General features: G+C 43.9%; 1 protein-coding gene across 1 annotated transcript in view; it reads right to left on the reverse strand.

Moving 5' to 3' along the window:
- Positions 1 to 7,304: 7,304 nt before the first annotated feature.
- Positions 7,305 to 13,703, reverse strand: part of LOC138300897 (protein-arginine deiminase type-3-like) — a 385,604-nt gene continuing 379,205 nt past the window's right edge. The window contains exons 15-16 of the mRNA XM_069240756.1: positions 9,606 to 9,737; positions 7,305 to 8,211 (exon numbers count right to left, since the gene is read on the reverse strand). Coding sequence (XP_069096857.1) covers positions 7,978 to 8,211; positions 9,606 to 9,737 — 366 coding nt within the window. The 3' untranslated portion in view covers positions 7,305 to 7,977. The remainder of the gene's footprint in view (positions 8,212 to 9,605; positions 9,738 to 13,703) is intronic.

Consider the following 13,703-nt stretch of genomic DNA (forward strand, 5'->3'; position numbering starts at 1 on the left):
AAAACTAATCCCAAGAGAGATAGTGGCCTGAGAGAAAGGTGAGATCTTTGTCTGACCATTTTGTCACCTGCTAGCCCGCCGGACTGAGGGAAGAGACCAGTGCTATAGATCCTGGCTGGTGGAGGGATCCTTCGAACCAGAGGACATAGCAGTAGGAGAAGACTGCATCTGGCACGGAGGGGGAGATCCCAAGTGGAACTTCCCCTACATGCAGGATTGTCTAATAAGATGGGAACGCTATGTTAGGGAGAAACCAGTGAAGCAGCCCAAGTCTGCTAAGCAATCTTATCGAAGAGCAGGCTAACCTGGTGTTCGCTCAAACTTGCATCCCAGCAGTCACGCTGACAAACACCAAGCATGACAGTGCCACATTCAATTTGTATGGGCACCAGATATGGATGGCCCTGAGGGAAATGTTCCCTGACTGCCCAGATGTAGGAGGGTTAATGGCAGAAAATATGAAACCTGGGAACACCATAACAGGTAATGAGGGAACAATAGGGACAAGAGACAGGGCAGCCATGGACCAATACAGGCCCTCAGGTCACATTCTTTTACAATATCTTCAAAAGGAGCTTCCCACCAACATACAAAGTGGATTGGACAGCGTAGTAGGGCTACATACCAAACCCTGACAGGAGACACCAGCTCACATATTACACTATCACAAAAAGAAACAAGGAAAGTACAGTGAAAGACCGGAACAAGTCCAGACAGACACGGCTAATTTGGTTTAACACAAATTGAAAAAGACCGCCATCGAGGGGACCACATTGGTTGCTAGCGTGCAGATGGCGGCAGTCCTAAAGGGACCTCCACCACAAAACCCCAGAGGGTTTCGACCTAGCTATAAACCAGGGAGGCTGGCTGCAGTCATACCATAGAGAATGCTACTATTGCCACAGGTTGGGCCACGTGGTGAACAGATGCCGGATAAAGGCATATCATGATTAGAGGTCGAAGAGCTGGTGCCAGTCACCACATAATTTCTATCCACAAAACCAAGCCCAAGGAACCCCAAATGCACCTTACACTCAGCCACAGGGAAGTCAGTCCACTACAGCACCACTGCAACAGGGGTCAGGAAGTTGGACAAACATGTGGCAACAGCAGCCACAGTCAGGGAACCCAGTAAAACAAAGACCGGGGCCACAACCACAGCAGGGCAGCGTAACTTTTAGGGGAAGCAATGCCTTCACTCACTGCAGAACCCAAATGTGCAATAACGTTAGTACCCCAATGCAAAACATCCATTTCATGCACACCTTAAAATTCGCTGTACTAAACCTCAAAAGAAGGCCAAACTAGACAACATTAGCTAATCAAGCCTTTACTTGCATTCGAGAAGCTCAGGCCTGCTCACATGTTTTGTCGATTGGGTATCCTCACTAAAAATTGCCATTCAGGGTGCCTGTGGGTGCATAGGCCCCACTCTGCTGCTGATCACAAGGGTGGGGTTGGCTGGCCACACCCAAGGGCGAGGGCAGTCTGACGAAGGGGCCACAAGTAAATTGGGGCGGTGTTCCAATCACTCTCTGGAACCCAGTCCGAGACCAAAATTCCTTCATGGTGCATGGTCCCAGCAGCACCCACAGAAGGCTAAAATGTCCTCCAGACAAATGGATGCCCCCTTTTAGTTCTAAAACGAAGCTATCCTCCAGTGTCGGGAGCCAGGTTTCCCAGACCCCATAACCTCCACATACACACAATCAGAGAGATTGCGAAGCACCGCATGGCGCCGAGCCAGTAGAGGGGCAGGAGGTTCTTCTTCGACGAGTTCTTGGTCTTGCCCTGGGCTCTCCATGTAGTGACCTTTTTGCCGCCATCTCTCACTCAAAACTTTCCATTCAAATTCACAGTTAAGGAATAAATGGCTCAGCATTGCGAACATGTAGTGCCAGGATAAAGTGTCAAAAGCTTTCTTTGTGTCCAGTGACACTAGGGCTATTGGTTCCTGCAGTTGGTGCGCTTCTGTGAGGCCTTATCTGAGTCTGTGAAGGTTGAGCACAGAGCATTTGTCCGGTATAAAACCACATTGGTCTGTATCAACCAAGGCATCCACTATGTGGTGCAACCAGCATGCCAAGACCTTACCCAATATTTTATTATCTGTGTTCAGTAGTGAAAATGGGCAGTATGCTTTGTAATCTAAGGTATTTTTCCCAGTTTTGGAATGATCAGTATCACAGCTTCCCTAATAGAGTGTGGAAGAATGCCACGCACCAGTGCCTCCTGGTACACTTGAAGCAGTTTCACAGCAAGTTCGTCACTGTGCGCACAGTATCATTCCACCCGGAACCCATCCCATCCTGGGGTTTTATTGGCATTTAGTGATGACATGTCCTCCTTAAGTTCTTCTGTAGTAAGCTGCTCCTCCAGCTGGGTCCTCTGATCCTACGTCAGTTTGCACAGACCTTGCACCTCCAATATTGGATACACTGGGTCTTCCTTTACAGGCCGTGGAGCCTTGTAGAATTGTTAGTAGTATTCATAGGTGTTGTTTATTCTTTCCTGCATATCTTCTATCCAAGTGTGTACTCCTCTAATAGCTTTGATGCAGTTACGGGTTGTTTCCTGTCTCAACAGCCAGGACATTGTTCTGCCCGTCTTAGCTCCTTCTCTATGTAGTGCTTGTTGAAATGTGCAGTTCTGTAGTAGTTCTTTCGCTATTGTTTTTTGTGTTATGTCTGCAGGTATGTGGTCTAACTGGGCTTCAGTTTGAGAGTCCCCGCCTGTGGTATTTTGCTGGTGGGTAAGGCTCTCATCCATCTCCCAACCTCCCTATCCACAGTCAATCAGTAAGGATAATCGGGAACTAGCAAACCTGCTCAATACCACCTCAATGACCTCCCACTCCACCGGCCAAGTGCAAGTTGTGTGGCCATTAAAGGTAAGTACTCTATAATTGTCTTGCACATGGTACACTAAAACTGTGCACCACGCAATGCTGATAACTGCAACCGCAATGTGAGTATGCATATTCTGTATGTGGCTATGGAGTAAGACGTGTGCATTCGGGAGTGGTCACAAATTGTTCTTCCAATATGTGTCGCACGTCAGCTAAACCTTCCATGGTCTCTGTCCATCAAGATATAGTCTAACTTGGAGTAGGTATGACTAGGGGACACATAGTGCATAAATTCTTGCTTATGTGGATTTTCCGGTCTCCGTATATCTCCACTAAGTACAGGTCTGCCATTACCTGTTGGAGCGAAAGTGACATACTAAGCTTATACACAGTGTTGGAAGGCAAGCGCTCTATATTGCCATCAATGACACAGTTGAGGTCTTCCATCCAAATCATCAGTATGCCTACATGTGGTGTGAGTTTATGTCAAAGGTTGGGAAAATAAGTCCCATCATCTGAGTTTGAGCTTAAATTCTATAAAGACTAAGTTTAGCTTGCCTTGCCCTATAACATAGCAACCCTCTTCATCAAGGTGTACCATGCTGTTTGCAAACAGAAGAGTCGTTGAGAGCCACAACCCCACCACTCTTGCATGTGTAGTATGATTTGCATGAAGGAAATGCCCCCTCCATTTGCTCGTCAGCTTTTGTGCTTCTGTTGACATGAGATGTGTCTCCTGTAGACACAATGCCTGTAAACCATGTCTGCATAAATATGCTCCCACCTTCAGCCTCTTGGAGTAGTGGCTAAGGCAGTCAAGGAGTGCAATTGCGTCCATTAGTAGTATGTCAGTGGTTGTGACCCAACAGAGTGCATCCACCATGTGCATCTCCGTTTCCCTAGGGCCATGTTATCGTCCATGTGTACATACCCGCTAAACAGTAAGGAAAGTGCCATATCTGACCTCTGCTTGCCAGTCAAGTACTAGGGACTTGTTTATGGTCAGCAGGTTCAGATGTGGCCAACAATTAACATGAGCACACTGGAAACAGTGTGAACTGAGAAAACAACCTGGATAAAACATTAAGCCTCTTAGTGCTAGGCAACTATACTTAACAAAATCAGTCATGCATATTCCGACCTGACCATGTAAGGTGCTCAAGAGTCGCACTCAAGGCCCCACTGCGGGTCACAGGTTCCACTTGTGTAGGGGTGGAAGATGGCAACAACAGTTTTATCCCTCCCCAAATGTGTCCCAGCTGAAAAGAAATAGATAATTCTGCGTTCATTGTGTCTTGTGTTTCAAGGCTTGTAACGTCATCTTTGTTTTGTGTGGCTGGAGGAGACCCAACCCCCCGGGATGCCCTGTTCTACTTCCTTTGTAACTCCTTGTGTGCCGCTGTGTCTCCACTGATGTCCAGGCAGTCAAAAGCTTGGGCCAGTTCTGTGAAGAAGTGTGCCTTGCCCTCATGTAGGATCTTCAGTTTAGCCTGGTTGAACATCATGTATTTTTCATGGCACGTTCTCTGCAGCGTTGCTTCACCAACTACATTTTTGTACCTGTTGTGTCTAGTCTGGAAACAGTCTGACACTGGTGTCTTTAATACGCAGGTCACCGATTTTCCTTGACGTCTGCAGTAGGGCATCCTGGTCCCTGTAATTCAGCAGCTGGAATGCAATTGTTTTTGGGGGAGATGTTGGGGGTGGTGGACCTGCTGACATTCTATGAGCTCTCTTGACTAAGAAGAAGCACAAAAGACCCTTCGGTTGCCAGAGTCTGGGATCCATTTCTCCAGGTATAGTTTAAGTCTGTCGCCTACCGTTCATTCCAGAAGTCCCACCAGGCATGTTATTTCAGCTTGGACTACCCTCTGCATCTTCCAAGCGGGATTCCTGAAGCTTTATCTTGTGCAACAGGTCATTGGTTACTTTGGTGATGCCTCAGAGGTCTTTCATGATATCCACAATCTGTGGATTAACAAGTGTCAACCGGTCAGTGATGCTACAAAGATCTGCGCAGCCATTGCATCTAGTTTATATTCCAAGGATGTTCTTGATTCCAGGACTGCCATGAGCATGTCTGATGAGGAGATCCATGTGTGGCCAACAGCCCTCCTGTGATAGCAGCCTGATGTATTTATCAAGGGGTGTCTGCTCGATCGTTCCTTTTTCTCCCTTGACCATGTATGCAGCTCACGGCTAGGCTGATGTGCTTGCTTGCTGTGAATCTCTTCCAAAGTAAGGTCTGCAAGTGCCTTCAGCATGCAGGACCAGCGCATCTCGTTCTTCTTTGCAGCAGGTGCATATGAGCCCCCACCCTGGTGTTTTGCACTGCAATATGGTGTCAGTCGAGCATCAAGATGAACCACAGTCCACGCTCAGCAGCCTACAGTCTGGGCCATCGGCAGCAGCTGCAGATCGGGTCTCGTCACTGTGGGTCCTCACTTAATACGTGCCTGAACGTGTCCCTCTCTGCCGTCTCCTAGTGCCTGTTTTTTGTCTCTTCGATCACCGCTGATCACGGAGATGCCTGCTCTTCATAGCAGGTTTGTACAGTGGGCCAGAGATTCTCAGAAGCGAGGGGCTTCTAAATCCTCCATTCTCATCCACCCCATAGGCCGCTAGCAACACAGGCCGCAGCAGCGTGGTCCCGAATTGCAGTCGTCCAGCGTTCGGGCAGTGTCTCCCCAGTAATGGCAGAAGGAGGCAAATCCATAAGTCTCAACGCACTTCTTGTGTCTCCCGGTGTAACGGGAGAAGTTTTCAGGTGGGATGCTTCAGCTGGGGTGTGGTCTTAAGCAGGATTTAAAGCCGGAACTAAACAGCTGTCATGATTTCATCTCTATATCATGGTGTCCAAACCAATCCCCTTCCATTTCCTTAATAGTATGTATTTACACAACTGCGCTAATTCATCAATTTGATGTATGATTCAGTTTGAAAGCCCATAGATGCTCAGCCAATGTTGGTGGCTTCTTTCACCTGGCATAAGGCTGTCCTACCATCTTCAATTATTAGGATAAGGTGAATATAATATTTGAGGATATTACTAGTTATTTGTCAAACCTGATGTCCATGATTATTTTATTAGGTTATATGGTTTATCTTTTGCTATCTGTTATAAGGTTTACACTTCTACTGATGCTTGCAGAATATGGAGTGGCTATGGCATGGCTAAAAGGGCTGCCACCAAAAACTGAAGCATGGATACAAGATGCAGTATGTTGCAACAATTCAACTGATTTATTTGCTATACTACCACTCATCCACAACAAGCCCAATGACATTTAGGGTCCTGCTGTAAGTTTAGCTAGAAAGACAGGCTCAATCGGATACTTAGGTGACTTGATGGGGGTTCTGAAGCCTTGGTGTAGAGAATACACAACTATTCTTTCAAAATGCCTACCTAGATGGTGAGATAATGCCCACGAAGAAGGTGTGAGGTGAATTTTAGTCATTTTTCCTCATGGTTCAGAGCTTATTAGCATACTCAGGTTTATGTATACATACTGGCTTACTGTTATTTACAAACAGTAATGAGACATTGCCTCATAGTTGTCTCTTTTGCAGGAGTGGTAATGTTGGTTGTGTTACAACTTGATTGCCTTATGTTGACTGTATGACTTTTACTTTAGAAAAGTTTAAAACAAAACATACCTTAGATTTGATTAAAACAAACGCCTCTCAAGCCTTAACCCAGCTAACTATACTAAGATTGGCTTTTGAATGTCTCTTTGATGATATGTAGAAATATCATATATATTTTGTAGTTAATCCTAAATCTAACATTATGTTCAGCTGTTTGAAATTTATTCATCCAGACCTATCACCGAATATATGGACCTAGTTCTTTTTCTGCAGTATGCCTAATCCAGAGACAATTATTTGGCTATGTTATAGTAGAGCTTTGTCCTTCTTCTGATTCCTGTTGTTCTGAAAAGCAATTGCAATTTTGCAATTCTTGTTGTTCCTGTTGTTCTGTAAAGCCCTTATTCTGATAGAGCATCATGGCTTCCAAAATTCTAGCTCACCTGCTCTTGCACTGCCCCTCAGATGACTGGTATCCAGTCGAATGATCTATAGTGTTGTACACGTTAATAATGTGGTCCTATTTGGATTGTCTTTTACCAAGGCTCAAATTACCTCCATTCTAACAATGACGGCAAATTTCCAACCACAACAAATGTCACTGTTTAATGAGTTCATTAATGCGGTGACTGTTAGATGACCTTGAAGCCACTAATGATGGATCCACACCAAAAACACAGCTCCAACCCACAGGCTGCTTACCCTCAGTATTATCTCTTTGGCAAACTAGTTGTATTAAACAAATTAGCATTTGATCAAAGGTTTGTTTTAGGGAAAGAATGTATAGAAATTATGCTAAAACTTTCACAGTGATATCAATGCCATGCCAAATAATCATGACAAGGAGTCCGACACAGATACTACAGGGTAGGTCTTAGAATATCAATGCTAATAACATCAGACTTTTATTGGATTCTGGTTAGCTGAATTTTGAATCAAAAGTTAAGAAAACAAAGCTTTTCAACCAAAGTAGAATCAATTCATGTGAAGGTACATTATCAATCAAAATCTTCTGTGAAAATGTTTTGATCAAAAGAAAGATTATGTTTGCAATCAATAAAGACATGGTTCTCTTGAAAGCCACGAATTCTAACACCTACTGATTTAACTACTCTAATGACTGCCACACTATAATGACTGCTCAACTCCAACTCCAATTGACCAAATATTTGACACGCATAATCACTGCCACACTCCAAAGCTTCAGCGCGGCCAATGACAATCACACCCAAAGCATTGCCAAATCCCAATGATTCACTTTCAAATTATTACATCACTGCACGCTCTCCCATTTCACGAATTACTGTCCCTTATAAGCCACATTAATTGTCTACTCCCAAAATTCATACTCAACTGACTCACTGGTGTAACTGTCAGACCCCAGTGATCTTAATTAGTGTTCAATTAATGTCCAACTTTATTTCTGGAATAAAAAGTACGCTTCTTGAAAGGTAAATCTATTTCCACCAGTTACAGAGACCAAGGTGCCCTTCCATTCTTCACCGTTGCCTTTACATGATATTTGTAACACATTTCACAGATCAGGGCTTCATGTTCCACCATTTAAAGGCAAAGGGCTCCCTGCGGACGTTGGAACCGCAGTGTACCTCTCCGAACTGGACATGGTATGAACTGAAATCATCAATGAAGTTGCAATTCAGTCCCAAGGGCTCAAGCAAGGAGCACACCTTCTCTTCTAAGCAGCACTTGCCGTTGATAATGGGACCAAAAGGCTTTGGAATGCCCAAGTTCTTCCCCAGAACTATCATGTTCACCTGGACAAAGAGATATTACCACAATTAAGTCAAGAAGTCATCCAGATAAAATCTTTACATCAGCCCATCCTTCTCATCATTATTTTGTAAGAGTGACATTTTCCTGACCCCCTCACCATACTAGTGCCTCTCTAATTCCAATGAGTTTGGTACTGTCAGATAGAGTGAATAATTTGCATTGATAATTTGTGATAGGCATACATTTGAGCTCATAAATATATTAATTTTTGTCAAACGGCTCATTCTCCTGCAGGTTAAGGCATTCTCCCTGTGTAACTAATACATTCCTCTCCTGGAGGTGATAACTAAGCTATTTGTCAAAGTGAAAAACAAATGAACAATATGCTCTTCTAAATCCGAAGGCTGGAAAGGTTGTTCACTTTTATTCACACTACATTGTCCCCATGCCTGAAGGAATTATCCTTGTACCAGGGACCTGTAAATACAAAGCTGACCAGCATTCAGGAGGATCAGGATTTTTTGGAGAGTTCAGAGGCAAGGGCATTTGACCACCAGCTCCCTACTCAGGGGCACAGTCGCCGATCAATGTCCATTCTTTAAACCTTGTCCTTATCGATCTTCTAGCCAGTAGTTCCTGAGTAAGGTTTCTAGTGGGAGGTGTATTGCCAGCAGGTGATTTCTCAAATCACTTGTGGAAACCTAACAGCCCAACCATTCTCTATCTCTTGCTACTTACAATCCCTATAAGCTATAAGCAAGAAGCCACCTTGTGAAACTTGTTCATCTAGATAGTGTATTGTGTCAACCACCATCAGTGTGATGTTTGCACCACTTGTTTGCATTTCACTGCCCATGACTGGTTCTTAGACTCAGGCTCCTAGTTTGCCTTGAAGCTTCCAGCATATTTTTGATGATTTGCACATTATTGAAATTCCTTAATCAGTAGGTGTTTATTTACTCAGCTATTGAACTTTCAGTTTGTTTTTCATTGCATATGTTTTCAGTGTTCCACATAAGAAATCTGATCTATTCTTCACACTCTTCTAATTTTCTTTAAGATTGAACATGAATACCTATGTCCTAGCTCCTTTGTGACTCCTAACAAAGAATTCAAAAATCAAATTTGCTTTGTTTATGTGTGGTTTCTCTTAGCTGCTGAGGAAGAGCAAAAGAAAGAGAAAAATCAAGAGTGATTGTGTCGGTGAGTGAGTGTGTGTCTAAGTTTTCTCATTTCCTCCAGTGGCCCTTACATGAAAGGAGCCCAGTAGAAGTCCCATAACAAACAACCTTGAAAATGGGAGTACAAAGGGACAAAAGAGATTTGGTATCACAAGAAATAAGGAATTATTTGTGTCAATACATATAATACATGTAGTCCCAAGATATGGCTCCAAACTTGTCTGTAAAGCCGATTAATATGGATATCTGCTTACCAGATCTGGGAAGAGAGCAGCCACTCCGGGATATTTTTCAACTCTGTCAAACAGGACAGGGATATCAATTATGTCCTTTTCCTCTAAACCCAACTCCTTTTTAAGGACCTTTCGATTCCAGTCAATACAGCTCTGACGAGAAAAAAATATGGAAACAAAAACTGTGACACAAGCCATTGCCTGAAATATTCCAAAAGTGCAGCATGTACATGTTATTGCACGTGTTGGTTTACACAGTACTGTCAACTATGCTGCAACGAACAATGCAAGGATTCCACAACTTCAAATAAAATTAAAAAGTATCTGAAAAAGTATCTAAATTCTAACTTTCCCTACCCCCACCTCTGACTTAAACAGGTGGTATACGGTTAGAAGGTAGCAGACGGTGAAAACGGCAGCTCTATTGAAATTGACATTTTATTAAGGAAATGTGACATATGAAATCTGAAGAATTGAGATGCTACAGAAATACCACTGCAGGTAACAGGTCAATAAAGTGCCCCAATGGGTAGCACCATCCACTTCTCAGAATCATTTTATTTCTTAAGTTCAGTTTTGGACCCAAAGACAGCCTATCCTATACTGACATTGTCAAGCATTCATTAGGATTGAGTAAACGTTATTTATAATCTGGACAGAAGAGCCACCTTGTGCTCTCCTCTAAGGATGGTGGTAACAGAAAAAAATGCGATAATCTATGAATAAGCGCTCAATCTCATTTAGAAAAGGCAGGCTACGCTACTAGTGCGCCCAAATTGTTTCAGATTTCTGCACTCTTCGTATTTATGGAAATGTTGATAATGTGACTGACGGCTGAGCTGAAGAGTGACAGGGTTTGTTGCTTGAGTTTGGTTTGGAGACAGGATTCAGCATTTCCTTTGGTGGCCATCAATTCCCAAGCATACCCCACTTAGCATTTCGTTCCCATAAAACCTAGCCCTGACCCTGCTAACTCAGAGCCTTACTTTGAATCTTCTACTAGGGAGAGATCCCCGTTATGAATTTGTTATATAGTTCTCTAAACTAATGAACTAGGAGGTTCTGAGATTGCCATGTGAATTAAGCAAACTCCGAGGCTAATAGCCGATAAAGGGAATGCCTCAGCTCTTGCTGTGATTGAGTAAAGACATCCATCTTGAAAGTCTTGCAGCAATGATTGCAGCTTAATGGGGAAAAAGTACAGGAGAGATGTGGATAGGCCCGCAATTGAGCAATCCGCATGGAACATCCTATTCTTCTCCAGAGAATCCCAAAAGTGAACATGGTTTGGTAAGAAAGAGCAAATCAAAAGTGATGGAAGTTCCGGTGGTAAATTTATGCTGATACCCTAGGAGAAAATCAATCAGATAAAGAGTATAAAGTGTATATTTGGCTTTGGAGCAGAAAAAGTGATTGTTGTAAAATCCAATTCCAGTGTATTAAGAAACGAGCATTCCCTTTCTTGGCAGCAGAATTGTACCAATGCCGATAGTTTTATTGGGCTGGTTAACGGCTGAAGGAAATACCAAATTCCCCAGAGGCAATCGTTTATGGTATGGTCATGCATTTCAGGCAATACAAAGTTCAAACTTCCTCAATGGGAAGGCCACCAGCAGAACTGCATTTTAGGAAACAATTGTGGATTCTAACTTATGCCACCACCTGACCTTCACTTAGAGGGTTTTATGAACATTTATCTGGCCAGGAGACAGAATCACTGAAGACAATTTACTAAAAGAGCTAAGCATTTGTAAGATATTATGCCCATATCTGAGTGACCCAGTGTTGATTTCTGTAGCTGTGCGTGTTTTTCCAGATTAAGATTTTCCCCAATAGCCCCATAAATCGGGCATTCTTGTCCAGTTTCACATGGGGCACCGGTATGCCTCTGATTAAATGCTTGCACTCGACCACACGTCTACAAAAGTTACAAACTATTTTCTGACAAACATAAAATCGACAGCATTTAAAATTGGAGGTTATCGTTTGCAGCTAAAAAATCAACTTTACAAATAGCTTGACATGTGCCAAGCTTTCTTAGAATTTTACAAAATTATTGCAAGTGAAGTCCCACAATTTCACCGAGACTGAGGGGAATATTTACAAGCCCCTGTTGCCACAAGACTGCACTTTTTGTGCTGCTTCGGTGGCGTTGTGCACTGCACCATATTTACAAGGCGGTGCTAACTCACTTTTTGTGGCTTAACACCGCCTTGGAAATATGGCCCCCTGTAACACAGTTTTCTGTGGCAGAGGGGTGTACAATGGGTGTTGCTGTGGGCATTCCACCGTAATAACCATTGCTTCTGATGCTGCCCCAGATTTAGAAGGAATCGTAAATCTGAGGCAGCGCCAAAAACTAACTCCACCCCAGGGATGGCGTTGTCATGCCACAATGAGGAGAAATACTTTTATTCCTCTTTGTTTTTGCTTTTTCTATGTGTGCTGAATTCTGCAGCACACATAAAAGAGCAAAAAGTCATGAATGCTTGTTTTATGTGCAGGAAGGTGTCCCTTCAAACAATTATTCAACAATGACGATTTGCTACTTCTATGTGGCTGCATTCTGCAGCACACATAGAAGTGCCAAATCACCACTGTAGATTGTTTATGTGCAGAGACACCTTCCTGCACATAATCAATCATTCTCTTCAATGCAGACACCCTTGCACTATGGTGCAAAGATGCACGAGTTGGTGCTGGCAGCTAAAATTAACACCTTGTAAATATGCCCCTTAATGCCCAAGAAAACGGTATTGATTGTTTTTGCATTACCATACAGTATATGATCTGCAATCCAGAAACAACCTCTTGTTTAGCTACAACAATAGGTAACATCTACAAACCTTTTGGAACTCATGGTGACTATTCGAGACACCTAAGTAATGGTAAGAGAGGAGCTAGAGAAAATAAGGACATAGAATGGTCTTAAAATGGATGCATGGATGCTTGCTACCCTAACACTTTTGCTATATATTACTGGTATCAGGTGCTTTGAGGCCTGAGCAAGAGGTTACTGTAGTGTTGGGGGCCCTAGGCCCTCATGCTACTAAAATGATAGACGCAGACTCAGTGGCATGGTGCTAGTAACTGGCCAAGGGCACGTGTGTCCTATCCCTTTTATTGGCAGGGTCACCTGACTGGTGACGCCTGTGTTGGGTGTGCGTGGGGTGTAGATGGAAGGCCAGCCCTCAGCCGAGTGGCTGGCAAAACACTAGAACGTGTCCAGCAGGACACTACATTCCTCCAAAACTTTATTGAGGAACTAAACAAAGTCCAACCTGTAAAAAAAAACACAATAACTAAACACCACCGTCAGTCTCTCGGCCTTGAAAAGGCTGGCCCGGGTATTGCAGTGGACAGATGCAGCTGGGAGCACCCGGACACCTCCACAAGAGTCCATAATTTAACCAGGTACAGCTGGGCACGAACACTGTATGGATGGAGTCCGAACTCTGTAACAGTCAGATGATTGGTTCAGTGTCCACTCATGCACTGTGGTTCAGTCCTGTGGGCATTCGTGGCAAGGCTGGTGGTGTATACAGTTCAATTTGTTCGAATTGAGCGTATCATTCGAATTAGGTTCATCAGGAGCGCTGGTGGAGTCTGCTGTGAATATGCTTGTTGAGACATCCTGGCTTCATGAAGACAAATCCCTCGAAGACAGATGATATCTGTGATGGCATGAAGTCCTCCTTTGAAACCTTTGTTCAACCTGATACTTTGTTGGTGGAGCAGCTTCCAGACCACCTCTCGCTTGTGGATTCTTCATTCTGGAACTTCCTTGAGGCCTTTTCAATGGGTTTGCCACGGGATTGGTGTGGACTGTGCTGGGCTGCGTGTGGGCCATCTGCGGGCTTCGCCATAGCTAGTGCAGTCTTTCTTTTTCTCATGTCCAGATGCTAGCTGCCATGCCATCTGCTTTAAGCAGCCGGTGACGGTTAGCCTAGACGGTCACACTCTGAAGCGTGGGGCAAGTACGCGGTTCGCGCATGGCTTCTTACATTTGGTACTCCTGCTGAGCTGTCTCCAATGACGTCACCCCGGTGGCTGACTTGTCTGTGGGTGCACTCTTCCTTTGTGGCATGAGTCCTCCATCTCTTCACCCTATTGATCTTC

Source organism: Pleurodeles waltl, chromosome 6, assembly GCF_031143425.1.
Source record: "Pleurodeles waltl isolate 20211129_DDA chromosome 6, aPleWal1.hap1.20221129, whole genome shotgun sequence".
Classification (NCBI taxonomy): Eukaryota; Metazoa; Chordata; class Amphibia; order Caudata; family Salamandridae; genus Pleurodeles; species Pleurodeles waltl.